This window comes from Castanea sativa, chromosome 10 (assembly GCF_040712315.1).
Source record: "Castanea sativa cultivar Marrone di Chiusa Pesio chromosome 10, ASM4071231v1".
NCBI lineage: Eukaryota > Viridiplantae > Streptophyta > Magnoliopsida > Fagales > Fagaceae > Castanea > Castanea sativa.
The window spans coordinates 14,379,135-14,405,567 of record NC_134022.1 but is presented as its reverse complement, the minus strand read 5'-3'; the positions used below and the strand labels follow the sequence as shown (position 1 = coordinate 14,405,567).

General features: G+C 37.1%; 3 protein-coding genes across 3 annotated transcripts; 2 read left to right on the top strand and 1 right to left on the bottom strand.

The window, feature by feature from the left end:
* The first annotated feature begins 760 nt into the window (after positions 1-760).
* Positions 761-2,356, top strand: LOC142612082 (uncharacterized). Its single transcript, XM_075784212.1, has 2 exons — positions 761-790; positions 1,529-2,356. Exons 1-2 carry the CDS (start codon positions 761-763, stop codon positions 2,354-2,356), a joined length of 858 nt encoding a protein of 285 aa, XP_075640327.1.
* A 1,700-nt stretch (positions 2,357-4,056) lies between these two features.
* LOC142611616 (protein STAY-GREEN homolog, chloroplastic-like) lies at positions 4,057-6,190 on the top strand. The gene is made up of 4 exons (XM_075783704.1): positions 4,057-4,480; positions 4,628-4,801; positions 5,215-5,382; positions 5,478-6,190. The coding sequence occupies exons 1-4, from the start codon at positions 4,352-4,354 to the stop codon at positions 5,829-5,831; spliced, it is 825 nt and encodes a 274-aa protein (XP_075639819.1). The 5' UTR covers positions 4,057-4,351; the 3' UTR covers positions 5,832-6,190.
* A 7,083-nt stretch (positions 6,191-13,273) lies between these two features.
* LOC142613916 (B-type cell cycle switch protein ccs52A) lies at positions 13,274-18,265 on the bottom strand. The gene is made up of 10 exons (XM_075786433.1): positions 17,614-18,265; positions 17,389-17,511; positions 17,097-17,201; positions 16,333-16,512; positions 15,999-16,061; positions 15,699-15,893; positions 14,540-14,641; positions 14,379-14,441; positions 14,184-14,252; positions 13,274-13,765 (listed from the first exon to the last, which is right to left on the bottom strand). Exons 1-10 carry the CDS (start codon positions 18,115-18,117, stop codon positions 13,712-13,714), a joined length of 1,458 nt encoding a protein of 485 aa, XP_075642548.1. The 5' UTR covers positions 18,118-18,265; the 3' UTR covers positions 13,274-13,711.
* Between the last annotated feature and the right edge of the window lie 8,168 nt (positions 18,266-26,433).

The window sequence follows — 26,433 nt, the reverse complement described above, 5'->3', positions numbered from 1 at the left end:
TTAAAAAAAGACCCTATCAAAAAAAAAAAAAAAAAAAAAAAAAAAAAAAAAAAAAAAAATATATATATATATATATATATATATATATATATATTAAAAAAAAGACTTGTAGCAGCACTTGTGTTATTGATCAAAAACTCCAGGTCGTATAAGCTTGTCCTGTTCTGCTCTATGAATTTCAACATTTTATGTCAATGTTTGACATTTTCTAGCTTTCAAAAAAAAAAAAAAAAAGTTTTTTTTGGACCAACTACAAAAAAAGGGTTTCGTGTGGGTTTATTGACCTAACGTTACGTGACGACAATGGATAATATTATATGTACTATCGAGACTTTGATAAGGTTATCATCGTGGACACAACATATTTATTTGTCTGGATTCGGAGGATTGCGTCTGTGTTTGCTGAGTTTCACGTTTCAAATTTTTTTTTTTTTTAAGCCGTAGTTGTTGACTTTTCTCGTGAACAATGCGCCCGTGCACTATTTGCAGGACCCACAAACTTCACTTTTCAGCAACTTTTTCATTAAAAATGGGTCCTACTACACTATTTACACATTTAAAAATTATTTTGCTACAATGTTTTCAGTTTTCATTTTTCAGCAATTTTTTCATTAAAAATGGGTCCCACGATACTATTCACACATTTTAAAATTATTTTGCTACAATGTTTTCAGTTTTTCGTGGTATCCAAACCGACTCTTATCCTCTGCTATGCATCATGGGAAATCAAGCTAGAGTCGTTGAATCTGACCATTTATAAATGGATGACCATTTCGGTTTTGGTAGATTGGTACAGCATCGAGGGAGTTAAATATCAGTAATCAGTTTAGGCGGTCGTACTAGCTGCCAAAGTTCCAAGTAACGTATTTCTAAATGAATCACTTTCTTTCAGCCCAAATATGGTAGGGATTGGAATTTTGGAATCAAAATTTAACTGGCTCATCAATGTTAAATTAGATTAGCTTGGTAAAATGTTGTATTATTTTTGTATGGTTCACCGTTCAGGTAAGAGCCATGACTGGTATCAAAAACTGATTTGGAAAAACATTATGATTTTGGTAATTTCGGTTCAGATAAACCAAATGTCTAGAAACGTCTTAGGCTTTGTTCTTATCTTTTTTATTTTTCAAAAAAATAATAATAATAAAGCAGAAAATATTTAAATAATAAATAGTAACCCAATAAAACAAAATTCCATTATTGGTTTGTTTTCATTATCTTTGGTTTTTCTTTTGGTAAAATCAACCTCACTATTGGTCCAATCCAATTTCTCATATATATATATATATATATATATATATATATATTAATAAGCTACTTGATGGAGAGAAAGTATTTGGTATCAAATGATATCATGTCAGCAGTATCAAAATCCAATTAGTGTAAGATATATTCGCAAAAAATAACTACTTCACTAATAAATAAAAAATATGTATTTGCTTGGAGGGCTTGTCATGAGATACTGCCAACCCGTGTAAACTTGGCAAAAAGAAATATAATTGGAGACAATTTATGCCTTTGCTGTCAGAGAGCTCCAGAGACCGTGATTCATGCCATTTGGGAGTGTCCAGCAGCCCAAGATGTGTGGGCGGGTAGTTCCATCATGATGCAGAAATGTGCTACTAACTTTCATGATTTTATGCAGCTTTTTGAGGTATTGTTGAACAGACTTGATGCAGCTGGGATGGAGATCTTTGTGGTGCAAGCTTGGACTGTGTGGAACCAGAGGAACTCAATGGTGCATGGCGGACAGATGAAGCATCCTTGTTGGTTGAACAAACGAGCGGCAGATTACATGGAAGAGTACAGAATAGCGCAAGAGCAACTGGTTGTCTCGAACACAATATCAAGTGGACACCATTGGCAGCCTCCACCTCAGAATATTTATAAATTGAATTTTGATGCAGCTGTGTTCATGGAGCAGCAGTGTTCTGGGGTTGGAGCAATAATCAGAAATGCTCAAGGGGAAGTAATGGCTGGGATGTCGGCTAAGGGGTCCTATGTGAGAGATAGCGAAGAGGCTGAAGCTTTGGCGTGTCGACAGGCAGTGGTTTTTGCCATGGAAGCTGGATTTTCAGAGCTTGTAGTTGAAGGCGATAACAGCACAGTAATGAGAGCTATATCAGATGTGTCCTACTGTAACTCCTTACTTGGATATATTTATGATGATATTTGTGTTTATCTGAATGGGATGAGGCAGATTTCAATCAGTTGTGTTAAGCGAGGGGGGAATATGGCTGCGCATTCTTTAGCTAGGTATGCAAAAAATGTTGATGATGTAATCTATTGGATAGAGGATTCACCACTGCCGGCGGTGGAGGCTTTGTACCAAGACTCTTTACATAATATTGAATGAATGAATGCTTTCTTTTAAAAAAAAAAAAAAGTATTAGTGGGTAGTTTTTTTATACCTCTCATTTATTAGATTTTAGTAGAATGACGTGGTATTATTTAATACAATTTTTTTTTTTTTTTTTTGCTAGACCAAGACGACTCTTTTCCAAGTTGTGAAGCAACAATTATATGATACACAAATAACCATACAAGGGCCATCGTACGGTTGCGAATTACGGGTCTGGGAATTAAATAGTCCCACACGCACCATATCTTTCACAATATTTGCTCACCTGTGAATTGTGATTATCATAATATTCACGATTTCCCTTTTCTTTTTCTTTTTTTTCCTTTTCTGTTTTGGTCCAATAACCCTCCAGAGGATGAGAAATTAATTAGTCAATCTATGAAGGGAAATGGGTTGCGTTGGGTTAAATTAGGATGGGATGATTTATTTGTTTAGGTTAAGAGCGGTGATATAATTTAATTGCCACGTTGTGATGTTTCTAATTAAGACATTCATGGTACAATTTTTCTGTTCCCAAACTATCAAATTATTATAAAAAAAATATATATATATATATATAGGAAGTTGATTACTTAGAGAAAGAAGTAAACTAAAGTATATCTTTGGTTCTAAAAATTTGGAGTTGTTTTTAGTTTAATTGTTTACATTTCAAAATTTTCATTTTAGCTATTTATGTTTGATTCTATTTTCATATTCCAGTTCCATTCATAATCTAGCCGTCCATAATATGTTTTTATGCCAATAACAATGAAATTCATGCTTTCTACAATATTTTAGAGTTAGTATTTTATGAAATAACAAATATGAAAGGCGCTTAACAATTAAATTAATAACATAAAATGGATGACATGGTCAATATGAAATAGAATTAAACATGAAAGACCAAAATGAAAATTTTAAAAGATACATGTAAAAATGAAAACAACCCTAAACTTTAAGGGCCAAAAGTGTAATTCACTCTTGTTTTTTCTCTAAGTAACTCAACTCATTGTTACCTTTTGAAACTATATGATTTGATTTGATACTTGTTGAAACTTCAAAGTCTAATTTATTCTTTTTGAAAGTATAAAATTTATTTATTTTTACATCCCTTAAATTATAGTTAAAATGAAAATTTTCCAAAAAGTTATTATCTAATCAAATAAAGAAATTGTGATTTATGATTGAGGAAGATATTATTATAAGGATAAAGTTTAGCTACAACTCTCACTAAAAAAATTAATATAGTTAAATATTTTGAAAATTAAATGTTAACATATTATTTATGTTCATAACATATGCGCGTTAAATTCGTGCCAATTTGAAATAATTTACTATTTGATTTATAAAATTATTTTTTATACATAATTTTAAACTGTAAAAACTTAAAATTTAATTATTTAATTATTTAATTGATGATATAGTTGTTAATTTTTAACCTTCTTCAAATTTTTCAAGATAACTGTCAAAAAAAAAAAAAAAATTTTCAAGCTTCTTTGTCATAATTGAAGCTTAAAACCAAGGAGAAAAACTTTTCAAACAGAAAACTTGTATCATCTATTTACCACGACACATAAATTAACATAATTCAACTCAAGAGTCAAATGGAGTGAGACATAAATTTGAAAGACGGGTCACACCACGTGGTAAATTGACATAAACAGTGTCCCAACGTTTCAACAGTGTACAGAAACTAAAATCTCGAAGCAACAGCAATTGCGGGCAAATAGACATGCCGACACGCATCTAATGCTATGACTTAACTTCCCTCAGAATCCCTCAAAAGCAAAGCAAACAAGCAAAGCATAATCCCACCCCCAAAAGCAAAAAAAAATCCCGAAGCAAAAGCAAAAGCAAAAGGCAACGGCCTTAAGACTTTATTTATATTAGTCTTCCTTCTATTAAAAGAACCGTTAAGTGTTGAATTACAAGTAAACTATATTTGGGGTACCCGCAAAGGTTGGAGCTACAGGGAGAGGTCTAACCAGGTCGCTCATTCGAAGGAGAGAGATGGGCACTTTGACTGCTGCTCCTGTGCTTCCATCAAAGCTAAAACAATCTTCACTCTTTAAGCAGCAAAGCTCTCTCTTTCTTTATAGAAGATCTAGGCCCAAGCAAAAGAACCTTACTATTGTTCCTGTAACTATTTCTCTCTGTCTCTGTCTCTCTCTTTTTGGGTTTTTTGAGTTTGGTTTTTTGACCCCTAAAAAAGAAAGGGTTTGTACTTTGGAGCACTTGTTTTGGTAAATTTTTTTATTTTTATTTTTTGGTGCTTGATTGGGTCAGGTAGCGAGGTTGTTTGGGCCATCGATATTTGAAGCTTCAAAGCTGAAGGTACTGTTTTTAGGAGTGGATGAAAAGAAACATCCAGGGAAGCTTCCAAGGACCTATACACTTACACATAGTGATGTTACTTCTAAGCTCACTTTGGCTATCTCACAGACGATAAACAACTCTCAGGTAATCCTGATCTGTGACACCCATATGCCAAACAGTGATCTTTTAATATTCTAACGGAGTATCAGTGTTAGATTATTACTTTTTACTTTTATATTATATTGGTCCTTTTGGTTTGGAATTTGATATTATTATTTTATATTTTAAGTTAGAAAGGGTAACAGAGAAAGCAGGGGGATCAAGGAGATCATGGAAAGTAGACGTGAATCTATTGCTAAAAATAGAAAAATCTGTCTCTAAACAAACTGAGGATATATAATTTTGGTTAAAATTTATTATAAAGAAAGACACAGGATAGCAGGGGATTATAGAGAGTTAATAGAAAACAGTTTTGTTGATATATGTTCTGTTATATGTCTTTTATCATACTTTATGTTTCGGAACCTAAAAGATTGGAGATTGGATATCATTTTCAGCTGCAAGGGTGGTACAATAGATTGCAAAGAGATGAAGTGGTGGCAGAGTGGAAGAAAGTAAAGGGGAAGATGTCTCTACATGTTCATTGTCATATAAGTGGAGGCCATTTTCTTTTGGATTTGTTTGCTAGGCTTAGATTCTTCATCTTCTACAAAGAACTCCCTATGGTAAAAACATTTATTTAGACCTTTATATTAATCATGAACTAATTTCCTCTAATTTTGTTGAATCAATCTCTTAAATGGATGATTTGCATGAACAGGTTTTGAAGGCCTTTGTTCATGGAGATGGAAATTTGTTCAACCACCACCCGGAATGGCAGGAGGCTTTGGTTTGGGTTTACTTTCACTCCAACATCCCGGAATTCAACAAAGTCGAATGCTGGGGCCCCCTAAATGAAGCTGCAGCACCTACCAGTGGGGTCCATAAGGAAGAGATTCAGCCAAACCCATCAAGCAATTGGGAATTATTACCAGAGCCATGCCAAGAAGATTGTGAATGTTGCTTTCCACCATTTAGCTTGATCACACGGTCACAAGAGTTTCCTTGTCCGAGTGAACTTGGTTTTGGGACCCAATCCCAAGAGAGCTTTCAGCAAAAATCCCAAGAGAGCTAAAGAGGACGTGTCCGTTTGTGATCCATTAAGTTATATTTCGAAGTGTGTAAAACTTGTTATCCAAAGCCTGCAACGTAAATACAAGACTCTCTATTACGTGCGGGCAATATAAAAAAAAACAACTTGTCTATATCATTCCCTGAAAACCCCAAGAAAGATGGGTGGTTGGGGTTGGGCTTGGATTGGATTTACCAGTTTCCTCTTTTTTTGGACGTGACTAAGGGGCATGTCAGCATGCTCTAATTCAATTTGTCCCAATTTAAGGACTGTAGATGTATTATGCACTCTTTCAAGAGTGTTCTAGTTTACCCAGTTTCTGTATATATTTTTATGTACCTTGCTCCTTCGTTTCTTCAAAATCTTTATTCTTTTTTTTTTATTTATTTTTTATTGGTAAGATGGGAGGTTTATTTATTAAAGAAAAAAAAAAAGCTAATACATATAAATCAGATTTGTCCGAGAGACACATTTGAAAGATGTCTAGTCGACTAAGGGGCATTCACCTGGAGTCTCTATACATAAAAAGTCCAATACATACTTACAAAACACAAAATATGGACAATCAGGAAACGTTTCCAAAAAGCTAGCTTGCGTCCTCCCCTTCTTCACGAGGCCATCGACTACAGAGTTTGCTTCACGGTATATGTGGTGTAGATGGACCTTCTATTCCCTGTTGAGAAGCATCCTGCAATTAGGAATTATGAAAAACAATTTCGGAGCCAAGTTCCTAGAAGAAGTTAGACATGTAAGAACAAAAGTGGAATCAACATTAACATTTAAAAATTTGATACCCATGTCCCAAGCAGTAATTAAACCTTGTCTAACAGCCCACAATTTAGCCTTATTATTAGAAGCAATCTCTATATGACAAGAAAAATCTACTACCTATTTTCTCAAGTGATCACAGATAACACTCCTCATCCTGCGATATTGGGGCTCCCTAACGAGCTGACATCCATGTTTGGTGATGCAAAAGGAAAAAGATGGGATCATTTGTGTTAGGGTACTCTTTTTTTTTTTTTTTTACACCTAATTCTATTTAAGTACCACGTGTTTATACCACTAACAAGTTATTGGGTTTTTCCAAATATTTTTGCTCTATTACTCCATTAATTACAAATATTTCATATCTCATTATCAAAATTGGGTCATGATATAAACTATTACAAAAGCCCAAAAACTCATATTTTATCCAATTTTATTATCATTATTTACTTAAGCCCAAAACAGGCCCTATGAACTCAATACACACGTCATATTCTATTTAAAGCCCAAGAATACTTATGCTTGACAATATTCAAAAAGCCCATGATTCAAGACCATGGCAAAACAATTTTATCAATGGAATTCAAATCCATGATCAAAGCCCTTGATTTAAACTCATGGCAATATCCAAAGCCCAATTCTCATTGGCAATATCAAAGCCCAATTTCATTGGCAACATCAAAGCCCAATTCTCATTGGCAATATCAAAACCCAGTTCTCATTAGCAATATTTAAAGCTCAATTCTCATTGATAACATCAAAGCCCAATTCTCATTGGCACTATTAAAAACCCAAGCTAACTACTTGACACTATTCTATCAAAAGTCCAAGGTTATTAATACTTGACAAAATACTATATCATAATTATTTCACTTAAAAGTTCAATAATGAACAATATTTTAGATTCTTAAACCTATTACTATAATATTACAAGCTCATGGAATTTATGAATTATCTATTCTCAAAACCCATGGCAATCATCTTATAAAAGCCCATGGAAAGTTATTATTAGACCCATGACATTTATTTATTTCATGTTATAAACTCATGTTCACTATCTATCTTACGTCACAACATTCATAATATTTATTACCAAAACTCATGGCAATTATTCATCCTACATGTCTATTATGATTATCTATAGAGAAACGCATGAGAACATCACATTATTCCATCACAGTGGTTGTTACCATACTTATTTAAAACTTATGATAAATATTATTCTCAAGAAAAATATTGGAGGTCATTATTTAAAAAGTCACAAAGAAAATATTATTTACAAAGTAATCCATAGCAAAAATTATGAGAAACTATACAAGTTGTTATTTAAAGCCCATGTAAATTAATACCCAAAATCTATCATAAATATTAATTAAAGCTCATGGATTCATTTTATTTCTACTAACAACTAAAACCCGTAAGGAGTAAAAAACCCATCGCAAAGCATGTCTTTAATGCCCATTTTGTAGGACCAAGAATCTCATAAAGTAGGGAACAAGCCCAAGCAAAGAAAGGGCCATATGGCCCAACTAAAAGTGCTGAAATGGAGCAAAGTTCCAGCCCAAAAAAGTTCCCAGCAAGAGGCTTGAGAGAGGGCAACCAGCCCTTGTTCATCCCTAACCAAAGAAACAACTAGAGGCTCCTACAAGAGAACCAAGCCTTTGAGGATGAACTAGGGGGCTGTCCCATCAATTTTCTGCCACCCTCTACCTGACATGAATAGTGTCCAAGGGCTGTCATATCAGCTGAAGTCTAAAGGATGATGGGACTCCATCATCTTCCTCAAGACTGCACCTCTAGTGGAAGGGGAGCTGAAACCAAATTATCCAAACTTCAACAAATTGACGCTACAAGTGTTAAAAGCGTTCAAGACGTAATTCATGTGCCAAGCCCATGAATCCTAAAGGGAAAAAATTGGGAACATGTGGTTTAGAGGGCATAAAGGGATCTCCAGCGGAACCCTCTGAAGTGGACTTAAACTTTGACACCTGGCTTGGGGTGTTGAATTCTACTTCCTAGGGTCCAAATCTCAGTTGCAGCACTAGGATTCTTCCTTAATACTTGCCTTAGTCCCATTGGCTGAACACAATCTCAGCAAGCTTAGCATTTAATACAAGATTACCCAAATACTACCCATGTATGACATTGCCCAAAAAAGCAAAACAGCCCCAAAAGCAATTCTCTCATTTTTAAGCCAAATCCAAGTTATTACTTCAGCTGTCCTGCTCCCCTGAATCAGGCCTACGTTTTTTTTTGGATTCTTGTTAATTAATGCTTCTCTAAACTCCATTATAAAAGCATAAGCACTCAGCCCACAAACACAGCAGCTACCCTCTCTGAAATTCTGGGTTTGTTTGCTATCTTGCTCATGGTTTAGCCTCCCTTAAGCTCACTACTCATCATCCTTAGCCCACACTCATCTAATCTCAGATGTTCTCTTCCCTTTTTCACACAAACACAGCCCATAAATGTCTCTCAACTAATTATAAACAGATCACTCACAAAAATCCTTGATCTTGGTGTTAATCCCATCTCACTCACTCAAAATAGCCCACATTCACCTCATTCATGCCTTATAATTATACACTCACCAAAATCTTAGTTTAATACTTGCTGCACTGAGCTGGGGATCTTTCTCTCCCTTCATTCCATCCTATTTTTCCTCTTTTATTTGTAACTATGGAGCCTTTAATCCTTATTTATTATTATTATAATGAAGGATATTCCCTAACGTTGATGTAATGATGGCTAAAAGTACTATAAATTCCCCTAACTGAGACACACAAGGACCCCCAGGACTGAATACCTTCATAAATTTATTTAATCATTAACTTCTGGACTTTTAAGTGTAATTTCACCTTTACTGCTGGAGGACTGATTTGAACTATGATGCTGTAAAAAAGACTAATAATATAACAAACTAACCACAATAACATGTTTATTGTGCTTTATTGTTGTCTTCTTGTTAGGATGCAGCCTCCATCTCTTACTTGGGCGGACTTACATAACACCAAAAGCCTTTGGGCTTTATTTCAAGGGCCCATTAATTTCTGGACTTTTAAGTGTAATTTCACCTTTACTGCTGGAGGATTGATTTGAACTATGACGCTGTAAAAAAGACTAATAATATAACAAACTAACCACAATAACATGTTTATTGTGCTTTATTGTTGTCTTCTTGTTAGGGTGCAGCCTCCATCTCTTACTTGGGCGGACTTACACAACACCGAAAGCCTTTGGGCTTTATTTCAAGGGCCCATTGTCGAGTTTTGGCTTGGCTACCCCATATTCTATTTGGAAACATCAAAATTGTTCCCCTCAACACTGTGCAATATATTTCACACATTTATGTCTTAATTTGGAGATATGATTCTTCTTTATGCAATTGCAATAGTAACCATTTGCTAGTACCAAAGACTTCTGGAGGGACTTATAATGCATGAGATGAGATAATTATTATTCGAGACACATTAGTAAACCTCAGTCAAACCGTGACGTGTCATTTAATTTTTTAATATATTTGATACTTAAATTGGTTTATATTTATTAATTTTTTATTCCTGACCAACAAGATGTGCGTGGCCCAATGGTTTGCATGCTGGAGATGTTATTTCACTTGCTGAGAGCAAGTGTCAGCAGCATATTTTCATCAATTTTTACCAAAATAATGACATAGATAAATCGGGTTCTTATAGAATTGGTCCAAGGATTGGTTCCTAGTTGGTTTGGTATGGTTTTAAAACCAATGCTTATAATGCATGAGATAATTATTATTGGAGACAAATTAGTCTTATCTTTCAAGTTATTGAGGCAATTGCTTAGTCCTAAATGTAAAAAAGTCCTCGCAATTTTGATCACAAATTGACAACACATTTCTATAGCAATTAAAATAAAACACTGTTATGTTTCAACTTTAATGTTTTCTAGAAAATGAGTAATTTTTTATAAAGTATTTCTTATAAAACTATCTCATTTCCTATATTTGGTAGCAACCTTAAATGAGTTGGAAAATGAACTCTTAGCTTCCCTTAATTAGCTTGTAGCGAGATAGAGTTTTCTCTAAAAAAAAAAAGGGCAAAACTACATTGTTGGTCCCTAAAGTTTACCTAATGAGCGTTTTTGGTACCTAAAGTTTTAATTGAGCACTATTAGTCCTTACGTTTCAAAAGTGAGAGCTATTAGTCCTTTTATTGATTACTCTTAGTTTTTTTTTGTCTACGTGGCTAATAGAATAATCAGTCGACATTTTTTAGTGAATATACCCAAATCAAACCCAATCTTCCTTGAATCCAAAACCAAACCCTCTTGCGGCAGCTTCTTCCCCATGTGGACCTCCATCAAATCTCCTCCCCTCCGACTGTCAACTAGAAGAAAATCCAAGTTCAAATCTTTACATTTCCCGAGCAATCAAACACGTCCATAAAGCAAAGAAACCAATGTGAACAAACTCACCAACAAATAAGAAACATAAAAATGAATCACTCCATTAGAAAAGAGAAGAATGTTTAGTGTATGATTTAAACAGCCTAGACAATGCCATTTAGATTTGGGTTAACAGGTATGCATACAACCCGAAGGGGGAGGGGTGTCTCTCAATTTGGCCAACAATTTGTCAGAGGTCTTGATGGGGGAGGAGCTGCCACCGGAGGGTGGAAGGCATGGGTCATGGGTAGACATGGCAAATCAGGTCAGAATTTTCTGACTCAGCCTGACTCGACTCGAAAAAAACTTGACCTGAACCCGATTTTTTTGACCCAAAGCAAAAATGGGTTAACCTGTGACCTGACTCGTATTTTTTGTGGGTCAACCCAACCCGACCTGAACCCAAACCATTTTTAATTTTTTTTGGTAAAATAAAAAATAAAATTAAGACAATATTGAGACATTTACATAACTGTATGCAAATTAATTGAAAGATGAATAACTAAGCATTCTGTAACGAGTAAAGATTTTTAGATATCAAATAGCAAAGTACATACCAAAATAATCTGATTACAGTACAGTTAAAAAAGTAGATTTAAAATTGTAGACATGTGTGAGAAACATTTACAAGTGTGAAAATAGTGAAGCGAAAGTATTAAATTAACATAAATTATGAATGCTTAGACCTATTTTTTAACAATTTATGTCCAAAATAAACGGCTTTTCAAAATTAACAATGACATGATATTTATAAAAGAGACCATGTATAAATAAGTAAACAATCAAACTTTAATATATATTTCAAATTGAAATAGAGTGCCAACTACAATTGGCAATAGATTATAAAATTAATTTTCAAGATTGTAAATTTCTTATATGCTTTTATTCTTTGTCAAATGAATTATCCAATAAGTCATTTGTAATTTTGTTTTATATTTTGGGATGTTGATATTGTGTAGAAATAAAACTTGTGTATTTCTTTTTACTTATCTTTGTGTTATTTTGTTTTAGATAGCAATGTTAGGATTTGTATAATTTTAAAATTATTGAATAAGTATTAATAAGTGTAATTCATTCTTGATATAAGTAGTGAATTCAAAGTAATGCATTTTACATCAAATAATTTGTTGCGTAATTTTCTAAATGGCAAATACATGTTTTCTTTATAAAAAAAATAATGTGAAAAATACAGGTCAACCCGACCCGAGCAGACCTGCAACATGATTGACCCGAACTCGCTTTTAACCCTCTTAAAATGACATTTTTTGACTCGTGACCTGTTTGACCCACAACCCGATTGACCTGACTCAAACCCAATCGTCCCTTTTTGCCATGTCTAGTCATGGGTGAGTTTAGTTTTTGATTTGGGGAAGACCAGGTTTGATTTGGTTCCATTCATGTGTTTGTCTTTTCAACGTGTCAAATGAAGTTAATATTAAAAATTGTTCCACGTCATTTATAAAATGCCAAGTCATTATTCCGTTAGCCATGTAAACAAATAGACTAACAGTAGTCAATAAAAGGATTAATAGCACTTACTTTTTAAACTTCAAGGACTAATAGTGCTCAACTGAAACTTTATGGACTAACAATGTAATTTTGCCTAAAAAAATTAGTAGAAAACAATCTCTAAAATATAAGTCATAATATATCTATTAACCAAAGATAGTTTTCATTTAACCCAAATCTTTTTTAAGCTATCAAATACTGTAAAATGCGAAAAACTAACTTCCCATAAGCTTTTCCATTGAACATACTGATCATATACATATCCTATCTATTGGTTTTTATATTATTATATTTTTGCGAAAAATGGTTGATGTCTATTGCTTTTTATTTTTTTGAGAAAAATAAGTCTATTAGGCATCCTATAGGATTTCAATAGTTTATTTGCTAAAAAATGTGAGACAAAAATATAATTTTTGGTAATTTTTATGTTAAAAATTAGTTTATTTCCAGAAAGAAGTTGTTTTGTATTGTTTTTTTTTTTTTTTTTTTTAAAATTTTTAACTTAGAAAAAAAGAATATATATATATATATATATATATATATATATATATATATATATATATATATATATATTTGAAATTGACACATAGTTAGAGAAAGAAACTCATATATTATATTTTGCCTTTTCTCTAAAAGTATCCCTGGCTTTGACTAGTCACCATGAAATTAGTTCGTTAGCAGGTAGAAATTAGTCAGATTTGTATGGTTATGGATAGGCAAGTTTATCAATCAGGAAGACATAAATATGATGAAGAATTGAAGTCATTAATAGACAAACCACACTATTGGCTAAAAAACAGAGTTAACAATTTATTTACAAGTATCATAAAAGCATGTTACACCAATAGAGTTAAAACTAAATATACAGGGGAGCTGTTAAAATAAATGGTTAACATCTCCCTCTATACAAACTAAAACGTGTTGAAGTGGGAAAATATGAAGTCCAAAATCATCATTAACTTGCAAGGTAAGATATTCCGTCACTTCCACTCACATCTTAGCCTTGTTTGGTCCCAGCAAATTCTCTGACCAATGTGGGTTAGGCCAAGCAGACCAATTTGAATCTCTTTCAGCTAGATAAATCCAAACCCGAGATAAATTATCATATGACAAAAAAGTCATAAGCCAACCCCGCGATATATTATCACATGACAAAGAAGTCATAAGCCAACGGCCTGCAATGATCACCGAATTGTAGTTCTTCCAAGAAATGATGCTCCGATCTCGCTGTCCGTGTTCTGTTTTAACAATTACAGGCAGATATGAGTTGCTTTTATCTTCATTAAGAATTGAGTAAAAGAAACAAACAAACAAAAAAACAAAAAATACAGGAAAAAAATAGTCATGAAACAATCAGATGCAATAAGAGACATGTATGCGCTTTGTTGACCCTCCCATATGCATATTTAGTTTGTTCACATTAGTCATGGAAGGGAGCACTAGACAAATTCTTGAAAAATTATTGGTGTGCCCCTCTGACAGATGTGAACTAATGCTAAAACGTTTCAGGAGGGGATATTGACTGGAAATGCACATCAGTTCTTAAAATGACTAGTATCTATAATAACTGCAGTGAAACTATGTGGAAGAAGACAAACTTTGGACCTAAACAAGAGCACAAAAACTACTGAGAGTTTTGAACTTCAGATAGTTTACCTGTGATTTAGGGGATGGGAACACGTTCCAAAACCGAAGTGTTTCATCTCCAGCTCCCGTGACAATTGTCTGAAACAAGGGTTATTTTCGTTAGGAATGGAATGAGCATAAACAGATGGGACATTGATTTACATAACCTGCCTATTAATAAACAGATAAGTGCAAAGATAATGAAAACAATGGAGGAAAAACTACCTGTCCATCAGGTGAGATGGCAAGATAGAGAACTCGATATGTATGGCCCGTGAGAGTTGCCAACTACATTAGGAGATGAAAACAAAACTTAAAATCTAAAAACAAATAAATTGGAAAAACTGAAAAGATATATTTGTATCATAGTGGGATAAATTTTATACCTTTGACATGGTAGGATATCTCCAAACTATTATCTGGTTTTGTGAGTACCCATGGGTGCTTACAAGCTCATTGACATTCTTGGACCACACAAGATTACATACCTGCCATATGTACAGTGGGTATCAGGAAATCTTAGCACACACACTTACACAGAGATATCATTTCAATTCCATAATTAGACCTGTTTCTACAGACATAGATTGTTACGGGGTTTCCTCATAAATAGATCCTCACTGAGAAGCCCAAAATAAATTTTTTTCATTGACAGGTAACTAATCCAAAACATCTAAATGCAACTTTAACAAAGAGTTAAATGGATTGCCTACAATGCATGTGCGCACACACATGCACATCTTTTCATTTATGAATAAGAAGAGTGAAACTATGCGGCTAGCTTAGATGCATAATCATCACACGTAATCACATTTAGGTAACAAAAGCGAGAAACCCCTGCCCCCTCCTTTTTCCTGCTGTCTCATTATGTTAAAAATTAACTCTGATAGGAAGAAAATACTGAAAAAAAAAATAGCAAACCATGTAATAAGGATCTAGTACTTAGCTAGTACCCATTTATATTTACAGAACAGCTTAGTCTGTTTAGGCCCTCATGTTGTAAGACTAAACTAACAGGAAATCAATATAGTACCAAGAATATTCTTCTTGTAGTTAGTGTTTCACATTGGTACTGAATGGATCAATCACATCACAATTTTATAATACCAATATTGCCTATTAGAGACATCATTTGATACGGTCAAAAGAAACCTAGACATACATTAAAAAGTAAAAACTAGTGAATCCTGAAAGGAGACACCCAATAAGGGACCTTCTTCAGCCATCAGCTTGCAATTATCATCTCATTTCTCAGCATTATATACAAAAGCATGCTTGAAAGAACTAAAATTATTTAAAAGCCACACACAGCATTGTGTGAAAGATTTATACAGTCCTATATTTTAATTTCAAAAACCACTAGACGGAAAAAGAAAAAGAAAAAGAAAACCTCACCCTTCTATTCTTTATTTTTGAGACAGGAAAGAGAAAAGATTAATAAAAAAAAGGTTTTATATTCCATGTATGCACTAGATCCAATTAAAAGGATGTCAGCATGGTAAAACACAGAATAAATAAATTAATAAATAATGACAAGCTGATTACCTGACTTCCAGTGTCCATGCAGCTCAAGTGTGAATTAGTGGTTGTATTCCAGAAACGAATGCATCGGTCTGCAGTTCCTCCCCCAGATGCAAGAAGTCCATGAAGATGGGGAGACCATGCAATAGCTTTTACAGCTGCTGTATGTTCACAGTACTTCAGCACGGGTTGAGTTGAATGTTGATTCCAAACAAAAAGCTACACATATGTCAGATAAACCATCAGTCAAGAATGCACGAGGAACAAACAAATAACAGGGAAATGCAACTAATCAGACAAGAAAAAGGAGATGTCATCACATACTCTGTTATCATTGCCGCCTGAAGCTAATTCACGATTATCATATGACCACTTTAGTCCACAAACCTAAAACACAAAGAATTGGCCTTTAGACTGGGAAAACAACTAAATATTGATAAAAAAATCAAGGAACCTAAGATAATGATTAGAATCGAAGAAGCAGCAGATATACATATAGCAATATTAATACATTCAAGAAAATTAAAGAAGCTGCATCTGAAATAGGATAATATGCTAAGTGAAGTACAAAAAGAATATATATAAGAAAAAACAAAAAAAAATCTTTTTGATTGACCAGGAAAATAAACAAGCTGAACAAGAAGTTTATGAGTCTAACCTCTGACTTGTGTCCAGAGAGTTTACTAACAAAATCATCCTGAGCACGTATATCTCGTTGAAAAATAGTCTTGTCGCGGCCACCAGAAGACAAAAGAGATGAACTCCAGGCTAAGGCCCCAACGCGTAACCGATGACCCTCCATAGTTCTCAGCCTCTTACAGCGAGATGCATCCCAAATCTACACAGAAAGTTGCTAAAGGCATCAGCTAAATGTGCATTGGAGCATACCAAAAAATGAGAGAATAACACAAAAAAAGAGAGGAAAATTTTTAATTGACCAGTGGCATTATGACACATCAAGATACATTAAAATGAAGACGATTTATTTAGTTTCATAACTCTCCATTATCACAGAAGATGAGCAGGACTAAGGAGCCCCTTGAGAGAGGGTTGTTGCTCATATGATGGCTGTGTGGGTGACCAGTGAATCAATTTATGAAATAGATCACTCTCATGACTCCCATCTACTCTTACAAGTTGCAGAGTAACTTCTTTATTTATTTATTTTTATTGGTAATTGAGCATGCACAATGGGTCTTGAACATGCAACCTCACCCTCCACATTGCACTTTTAGAAGAGGAGGAGATGCCATTTGCGCTAGAGCTCAATGGCGTAATTCATTACAAGCTTTTCATTACTGATCTCAGTGAATCCTACACAATCAGCACTTGCATCTTCAATTGTTTTGTATCTTAAAATGCAGGATACTAAAAGAAAGAAACATCTCTGAAATTGAAAACAATATTAACACCAAGTCTAACCTGAACTTTTCCATTGCTAGTTCCAACAGCAAGATGTGTCCCACGCTGAGCCCACCCTACTGAACAGACACTGTCGTCAAGTCCCAAGTCACACAACTTAGTTACCTGCACGTAGCATATGCCAAGATGTATCAAACAATGCCACGGAGGCAAAATCTCAAAAAGCACCAAGAGTTTTTACGATATAAACAAGAATCATAGCAAATTTTAAACGTGTGAAATTGCAGCACATTTATTTGCCTAAAAAGTAACTAATTCATGGAATAAAAAAAAAAAAAAAAAAAAAACTGACCTTGCTACTACAGGCATTCCACAAGTAAACGCAATTGCCCAATCCCACAGCCAACACATTATGAGAAGACCAATCCACAAGATTCAGATAAAAATCATCTTGCAATGCCGGTGCATCTAAAACCTACATTCAATAAAGAACCAAAATTTTTACAAACCCCAGAAACCCAATTTGCAAAATCGAAATCCAAACCAACCCAAATCGCCAAATTCACATAATTTTTACCTTATAAGGCGACCGTGGAACCTTCCGGGGAGCCTTGACGGGGCTATGATTAACCCCCTGAACGGCCTCGTCGAATCCAAAAGGCAAAAGCGAGTGCATGGAGCGGCGCGTCTCGCTCTTGTACCGGAAAATATTACGGCTGGGGGTGGATCTCTTGTCGGGCGTGGCCGGAAAAGCAACTCCGCCGGAGGTTTCGGGTCCGAAAAGAGCGGCACGTAAGAGCGTGGCATAGGCACTGGACGTGTCTTCTCGTCCCTCAGCTGTAGAGCTCGCTTTCGGCGAAACCAAGTCGAAAAGCGCAAAATTTGACCCGGATCTACTGGGTATGAACCGGTCGGAGTAGATCGTTCTCGACGGACCCGTGTGGTGGCTCGAGTTTAAGAGACGGTCTATGTGTTTCGACGCCGCTTCAGCTGAGAGATTCAGCTGCGACGAAGAAGATGGTGGGGATAGGGTTCTCAGAGCTGACTGAGTCGGTGGTGTTTGGAGCGTCGAATCGTCCATATTTATTAATTTGCTTTCAGCAAAAATTTCTGACCGTTCGGTATTTTCTACTATTTCTCTCTCTCCGAGACACACACAGAGAGAGAGAGAGAGAGAGAGAGAGAGACAGAGAGAGATTTTGAGGTTTGCTTTAGTTTCTTTTACGGCAGGTTTCGGTTAAATTTACCGCGAAACCTTGGAAAACGTTATTTTATTATGCGGGAAAAAGAGAGTGCCGTGGTCTTGTCTTGTTGGTGTAGACTGTAGAATTCCAAGGTTTTTACTAAAACTAAAAAAACATCTAGGACTAGCCGAGGTGGTCTGGTTTGGTTTTGGGGCTCCGATTCGGGTCTCAACTAAACCGTAAGATTATCGGATTTGCAAATACAATTTCACGAAGGATTTTGGGAACAAATTTTTTTTTTTTGACGTTAATGACTTTTATGTTGTTCATCAGATTCAAGGTTTAAATACTAAAATAAAAAGTCGGTACTAGGTTAGGTAGTACCGAGTCCGAGTCCGAAACCGACCCAATATAGGATTATTATTGCTTGATTAATAAATTATTATTAGTAATTCTGATTCACTCGTGCTAATGCCTTTTTAATTGAAATTTAATTAATTTTTTTTTTTCTAAAACATGCGTAAGATTATGAAATAGGAATGTGGGTTTTTTTTTTTTTTTTTTTTACCATTTGGGTTTTTTTCTTTGTTTATTCATTATTATGTATTTGCGATTTTGCAGGCTGATGTTGATTTAAAAAATCGATGGGCAGTATTGGATTGATTAGTATAATTAATACATTAACTAGCTGAATTTAGTAATTTACATGCGCTTTTTTTTTCTTAATGAATTTTCCACGCTTTTGAATGGGCTGATACCCGCCTTAAATTGACCATTATCTCTCATAAGGAACTTTTACATTTGACAATTGATATATAGAGGGAAAATACTACAATTATCTAAAGATAAAGGAAAATAATCCAAAAAATTGAGGAAGTAAAATCTGATACAATTATGAAGAAAATAAATCTTCAGGAAGCCACAAAAATATATATTTTAAATTTTGTGGCTTAAGAAATTATCTTTTCGTATCTCCAAAATATTTATTGTACATTAACTCCAGGTAGGCAAAGTCTTTCTATTTTTGCAAAGGAAGTATGACATGGCAAAAATTCACCATCTTACATGAACTCACACTGCCTAGTAATTCTTCATGTAGAGTTTTTATACTTTACAGATGTTGGACAAGGACAAATTTTGCTTGTCATGTCTCTATTTTGAATATGCATATATACATGCATTTATTTTTTAGTACATTATATATTAAATTTACTTATTTATATAATTTAATTTTCATATGTATCTCTCTTTTCTTTTTTACATATTTTATTGCCATTCCAAAACATTTGTTTTTTTCTTTCTCTTTGCACTCATGAATATCCATTTCTTTAATCTATCATCTCTATCTCATTAATATCAAAACCACCTTATAGGGATAAAAAACTATATCTCCAACCATCCTACCCTAACTGGTCTCGTTCTCACTGGTGCAAATGTTCCCTTCCCTAAAGAGAGAGGGTGAGGATCCGACACCCAAATCCAACCCATCCCATCTCGTTGATATTACTATGCTAAATCCTTCTATTGGATTTTCTAAAAGGTACACATAAAAAGAAAGCCTAAAATGCACAGTACATGTTTTCCCCCCTGTGTTGGGCCTCAGAATAAATACATTGTTTGAGACTTCGTTTAGCCTAGCCGAAATGGGCATATGTTCAAATCCAGCCCAAACTCAAATTTTGAGCCCAAAATATCTATTAATGTCCAGCCTAGTTCAGTTAAAGTGTTTGAGCCTAATAGATGTACGAACTAGGTGGGGTCCGGTCGTCAGGGACTCAGACTTGGCCCAGCTTGGTTGAGCTGACAAACTCACAAACCCAGTATTGATAAAATTACTAGTTATTTTTTGTTTTTTCTGGGTTAATGTTTAATTTATATTCGTTAAAATTACCATTGACTTGAATTGCCATTTAGGTTCCTGAGAAAAAGTTGTATTATTTATTTATTTATAATTCAATAATTAGAGAGGGAAATTTGAATTGCGATACAAACCACAACTCTCCATCACTAGATCTACGTCTACTATTTCCATTTTTTTTTGGTAAATTACATATTTGGTCCCTAACTTATTCATTATATGACAATTTGGTCCCTATGCTTTTAAATGTGTCAATTTAGTCCATAAATTTTTGATAATGTGTTAAAATAGTCCCCACCATTAAGTGATAGATGGAAAATACTGACATGACTAACGACTTAAATAAAATATTATTTTTATGCTACCTAAGATGCCACATGGACTGCCAACTCAGCAACTAAAATCCTAACTAATCTAATATTTTGACGGGATACTTAGTTAAGTCCCTCTCCCAGTTATCACTGGTGCTGTCCTCTTCTCTCACATTCCGTCTCTTCCCTATTCGCCCCTGGAAATTTATGTGAAAGTAGCATATAACATATTGGGGCGTGGTGGGCTGTTGACGAATGTTGTGCAGATTGCTGCTATCAAAGAAGGAAAAGAAGGGAACAACCTAAGTTTATCTTAAATTCTGAATGTGCATGATTTCACACGCGTGATTTGTTATGCATATTGGCTCCGCCTTGGGGTTTTAGTGACATTCCAATTGTTCCAATTCAGATATGGGGGTATGCTTTGTGTATAATCGACATTTAAAAATTTAAAATTCTTTTTTGGGTCAATTTTTGGGTGAATTTGTTATGAAATTTTTCTCAAATGGGTTGATTATGATTTTTGGGATCTGGGAAATGAGTTGTTTATTGTTGAAGCAAAATTAATAGTTATGGAATGTTAGATTGTTTCGTTGTTTGGGTATTGAGAAAAAGAAAAAGAAAATTACTAAACTCAGATTTATTTAATTTTGGGGCTTAATTGGGGTTGAGTTTCTCAATAGTCTAAGAAAGAAGAACATTCAAAGCGAAACTTGTTTCATTCGATGGCGAAGTGAGAGATGCCATGAGAGCAGAGGACAACACCAATGACGATTGGAAAGTGACTTAAATATCACCTAACTGGGTGGCTGGTCAAATATTAGATGAGTTGGGATTTTAGTTGTTGAGTTGGCAGTCCGTGGCATCTTAGAAAACATAAAGATAATATTTTATTTGAGTCATTAGCCATGTCAGTATTTTTCATCCATCACTTAACGGTAGGGATCATTTTAACGCATTATCGAAAGGTTAGAGACTAAATTAACACATTTAAAAGTTCAATGACTAAATTGAGATACAGAGCAAAGGTTAAGGACCAAATATATAATTTACCTTTTTTTTTTTTTTTTGGTTGATGAAAATGAACACACTAGTCATCCCTACTGCCACCATCGATCTAAAAAACAAAACTCTAGTTGTCAATCTCCCCATCACATGCCACTTGAAGAATCTCACGTGCTACCATAAATCCCATGGGCTTCTACTTTGTCACATCTGCCTCACACACTAGTTAGAAATCTTGTCATGTGCTGCCACGTGCGATTTAGTCTTTAGTGACATTATTTATGATGTCAACCATGCCATATGTCACACCTTGATCATTGCCAAGTGACCCCTAAGCATGTACATGCCATGTCAGTTGTGGGGAGTAAAAAGACCCTGATGGGAATGTGGGCCTTTGGGCCATGTTAAAGAAGGCCGACCTGCTCTTGGGTTTAGAATTTGTTAGTACTACGGGTCGGCCCATACGCCGAGGATCCGAGGATCCAGCCGAGGGTGAATTTCCCTTCGGACGGACACCGGAGAACCCGGGACTTCATGGTAAAGGTTAGGGAATGACACGGTCAAGACCAATGGTTAAAAGGGGTGAACCCTTGAATGTCCTAGAAGCTCCGATGTTAGAGAAATACCAAAGATAAAGGCTGCCACCTCCACATTAAAGACCCTGCACCTACCACCCTGGCCGCATTAATGGGGAAGTGACACCTGAACAGTGGAAGGGAAACTTCTGGTTACTATTCAAAGGCACTGAGAAAAGAAATATTTAGGCTAAGGGGGAGTTGGGGCAACACGTGTACAAAGTATAAAAAAGAGGAGTATTTAAGAAGAAACCTAGAACAGGAATGGGGGCTCCCTTTTTTGTAATCTAAAAAGAAAGAGAAAAAAGAGAAAGAAATAATATAAGAACAGCTCTCGGCTTACGTCCGAGGAGGTTGATTTACAATATTCCTTGTTGTTTTCAAGTGTTTGCAATCTTTGACTTGTCATTTAATCCTTAGACACTTCTAACCTGGGTTTCAAGCCCACACTCATATTGTTTAAGGCTCATTGGGCCTGAGCCCGTAACTGTTCTTGGGGACAGGTGCAATTGTGCACTTACAATTGGCGCCGTCTGTGGGGAATCTAGTCTAGAAGAGGTAGGGATATTATGGCAGGCTTAGGCTCTCACCATGCAGAGTCACAGGGATCACAACCGGAGGACCATTTCGAGCGTCTTGAACATCGAAGGGATCGTGAGGGAAATGTCCATACAGAGTACCCAGGCGCCAGCCATACTCATGGTGGGGGCAGCGCCCCCCAGGAGGACGGTTCTAAAACCATGCAGAAGGAGATCAACCGTTTAAAGAGAAAGCTACGCCGCGCCAGACGTAGGCCTTCATCATCCTCACCTAATCCTTCCTCGGAAGAGGATAGGCGAGCTGGCTACAGTTCGAGATCGTGCTCACCTGCCAGCTCAGTGTCCTCCGGTGAGGAGGACGACCGGCCAGCTCGCAGACGCAAGAATCTTCCTTCTAGGGGCTTAGGCAACGACGCTATAAGTAGGGCGTTACACCAACTCTCCAAATCTCCGTTTTCACGGAGGATTGAGAGGGGGAGGCTTCCCAGGAGGTTCACCCAGCCCACCTTTACCATCTACAATGGCCGGACTGATCCGGTGGAGCACGTGAGTCACTTCAACCAGAGGATGGCAGTGCACTCTCACAACGAGACTCTGATGTGTAAAGTTTTCCCCTCCAGCTTGGGACCTGTGGCTATGAGATGGTTTAACGGTCTCAAATCGGGGTCTATGGGCTCATTCGGGGAGCTAACTAGGGCATTCGCTTCGCGGTTCATTACGTGTAACAGAGTCCCTCGGCCATTGGACTCGCTGCTATCCATGGCCATGAAGGAAGGGGAGACGCTGAAAGCATACTCCGACCGATACTGGAAAATGTTTAATGAAATATATGGTGATTTTGATGAGGTGGCGCTTAATACCTTTAAGGTAGGTCTTCCTACTGACCACGACCTAAGAAAGTCTTATGGATCGTATTGATGAGTACGCCGCCTTATGGATCGTATTGATGAGTACAAAAGGGTAGAGGAAGACCAGCAGCAGGGGAAGGGAAAGGAGAAGGTTATCCCGCAGGAGAGAAGGGATTTCAAGTCGGACAGATATCACAACAACAAGCCGAGGAGAGATTACTTCGGGCAATCCGGCTCGACAGCACCTCAGGCTGTAAATATTGTATTCCGAGAACCAGTGCATCAGTTACTAGAGAAAGTTCGTAAAGAGCCCTTCTTTAGATGGCCCAGCAAGATGGCAGGGGACCCTGCGAAAAGAAATCAAAACCTCTTTTGTAAGTACCATCAGGATGTGGGCCACACTACCGAGAACTGTCGGACCTTGTGGAACCATCTAGAGCAGCTCGTCAGTGAGGGAAAGTTGAAGCAGCACTTGTGTCAGCCCGCTGGGCAGGTCAGTCAAGTTGGCTCAAACAACCAGAGGAACAATTCATCTCGGCCAGCATTAAGAACAATTAATGTTATCTTCGCTGCACCTGGTAGGACCGGCTCAGGTCCCACTAGGGTGATGGCGGTTTCCCATCCTCAGGCCGAGGATGTGGGTAGCAGGCCGAAGAGGTTGAAGGGCACTTTGCCCGTCCTAGGTTTCTCCGAGGAGGATAAGGTAGGGACTATCCAGCCCCATGATGATGCTCTTGTGGTCACCCTCAGGATAGGGAACTATGATGTGAGAAGGGTGATGATAGACCAGGGCAGCGGTGCAGATATCATGTACCCTGATCTATTCAAGGGGTTAAGGTTGAAGTTGGAAGATCTTACTCCTTATGATTCGCCGTTCATAAGTTTTGAAGGGAGAGCCGTTGTGCCGAAGGGACAGATTCGTTTGCCCGTTCAATCCGGCTTAGAAACGGTTGAGGTGGACTTTATTGTGGTTGACGTGTACTCTCCATATACAGCCATCCTTGCCAGGCCATGGCTGCACGCTCTTGGAGCTGTCTCCTCTACCTTGCATGTTAAGGTTAAATTTCCCTCGGGGGAATATGTTGAAGAGGTCCTCGGCAGCCAATCGGTGGCCAGGCAATGCATATCGGCTGCTGTCCTGCATCAGACGGAAGCCGAATCTTCGGCTCTGATCACCAAAGGCTTATAGCAATTAACAGCTCCCGGTTCATCTGGGATGGCGACAGGAGAGGAGACACATTGTGAGGAGTTAGAGAAGTTTCCAGTAGCCAATGACCTAGAGAGATTCTTCCAAGTCAGTGTACTTTTGCCACACCAAGAGAAGATGGAATTGTTAGAATTCTTGAAGGACAATGTTGATGTTTTTGCGTGGGATCCTTATGAAGCTCCAGGCGTTGATCCGAGCTTCATTTGTCATCACTTAAATGTCAACCCAGCTATCGTTCCGAGAAGGCAGCCACCTCGGTGATCTTCCAGAGAACATTCCGAGGCTGTGAAGGAAGAGGTTCTTAAACTTAAGAGGGCTGGGGCTATCAAAGAGGTTTTCTACCCCGAGTGGTTGGCCCATACGGTTGTTGTCAAAAAGAAGAATGGAACGTGGAGGGTATGTGTGGACTTCACTGATCTGAACAAGGCCTGTCCTAAAGATTCGTTCCTAATGCCACGTATTGATCAACTGGTGGATGCCACTGTCGGACATCCTCGGATGAGTTTTTTGGACGCCTTCCAGGGTTACCACCAGATTCCCTTAGCATTAGAGGATCAGGAGAAGACTACCTTCATTACACCGACGGGGAATTATCATTATAAGGTCATGCCATTCGGCTTGAAGAATGCTGGGGCTACCTATCAAAGGATGATGACCAGAATGTTCGAACAGCAAATGGGGAAAACCATTGACGTATATGTCGACGATATGGTGGTGAAAAGCAAAACAATACCCTCACACGTGAAAGATTTGGCCGATACTTTTCAGATACTGAGAAAGTACAAGTTGCGCCTCAACGCCTCAAAGTGCTCTTTCGGCGTGGGGTTTGGAAAGTTCTTGGGATACATGATTACTCATAGAGGCATAGAGGTAAATCCGGTGCAGGTCAGGGCTATTCAGGACTTGCAGCCTCCTCGGAACCCAAAAGAAATTCAAAAGTTAACGGGAATGATTGCCGCCTTGAATAGGTTCATATCTCGGTCAGCTGACCGGTGTCGTCCTTTCTTCCAACTGTTGAATAAGTGGAAAGGGTTTCAATGGACCGAGGACTGCGAGTTAGCTTTTCAACAGCTCAAGCAATATCTTTCTCGGTCACCCATTCTGTCTCGTCCGGAGGCACATGAGATTTTGTTTGCTTATCCGGCAGTGGTCGTCCACGCGGTCAGCCTGGTCCTGATAAGAGATGATAACGGGGTGCAAAGACCGGTATATTATGTTAGTAAGTCTTTAGGTGATGCCGAGGTGCGTTATCAACCCTTAGAGAAAGCGCTCCTGGCCGTGGTTCATGCCACGCGAAAGCTTCCCCATCATTTTCAGTCTCACACAGTGGTTGTTCTGACCCAATTGCCCCTCAAGGTAGTGCTACGTAGTGCCGACTACTCGGGCAGGATAGCAAAGTCGGGGACCATCTTGGGGGCTTTTGACGTTAAATACAAGCCTCGCACCTCGGTGAAGGGCCAGGTCCTTGCTGACTTGGTGGCAGGGTTTATTGAACCATTGCTAGAAGAAGCTCTAAAGGAAGCACACATGGATGCAAAATCAGTTGGAGTGATCAAGGCCGCAGTGCCCTCGGCTTGGAAAGTGTATGTGGATGGGGCTGCTAATCAGAGAGGGTCTGGTGTTGGACTTGTTCTAATGTCACCTGAAGCAATTGTCTTCGAAAAATCTTTAAGATTGGCATTCTCGGCTACTAACAATGAGGCCGAGTATGAAGCAGTCTTGGTAGGCATGCAGATGGTACGTAGAATGGGTGGAAGGGAAATCCATGTGTTCTCGGACTCTCAGTTAGTGGTCGGCCAAGTCATGGGGACCATGGAGGCTAGAGACCCCAGAATGCAGGAATATTTGGCCCAGGTCAAACGTCAACAAG

What these genes read in the sequence shown, in the direction of transcription:
- LOC142611616 (XM_075783704.1), top strand. Translation starts at nt 4,352, where the DNA reads ATGGGCACTTTGACTGCTGCTCCTGTGCTTCCATCAAAGCTAAAACAA. An exon ending in AGACGATAAACAACTCTCAG is followed by an intron (nt 4,802 to 5,214) that starts GTAATCCTGATC and finishes TATCATTTTCAG; the next exon opens with CTGCAAGGGTGGTACAATAG. An exon ending in TCTACAAAGAACTCCCTATG is followed by an intron (nt 5,383 to 5,477) that starts GTAAAAACATTT and finishes TTGCATGAACAG; the next exon opens with GTTTTGAAGGCCTTTGTTCA.
- LOC142613916 (XM_075786433.1), bottom strand. Translation starts at nt 18,117, where the DNA reads ATGGACGATTCGACGCTCCAAACACCACCGACTCAGTCAGCTCTGAGA. An exon ending in CAGGCGGCAATGATAACAGA is followed by an intron (nt 15,894 to 15,998) that starts GTATGTGATGAC and finishes ACATATGTGTAG; the next exon opens with CTTTTTGTTTGGAATCAACA. An exon ending in GATATCCTACCATGTCAAAG is followed by an intron (nt 14,442 to 14,539) that starts GTATAAAATTTA and finishes CTCCTAATGTAG; the next exon opens with TTGGCAACTCTCACGGGCCA.
- LOC142612082 (XM_075784212.1), top strand. Translation starts at nt 761, where the DNA reads ATGGATGACCATTTCGGTTTTGGTAGATTG. An exon ending in ATTTCGGTTTTGGTAGATTG is followed by an intron (nt 791 to 1,528) that starts GTACAGCATCGA and finishes CTTTGCTGTCAG; the next exon opens with AGAGCTCCAGAGACCGTGAT.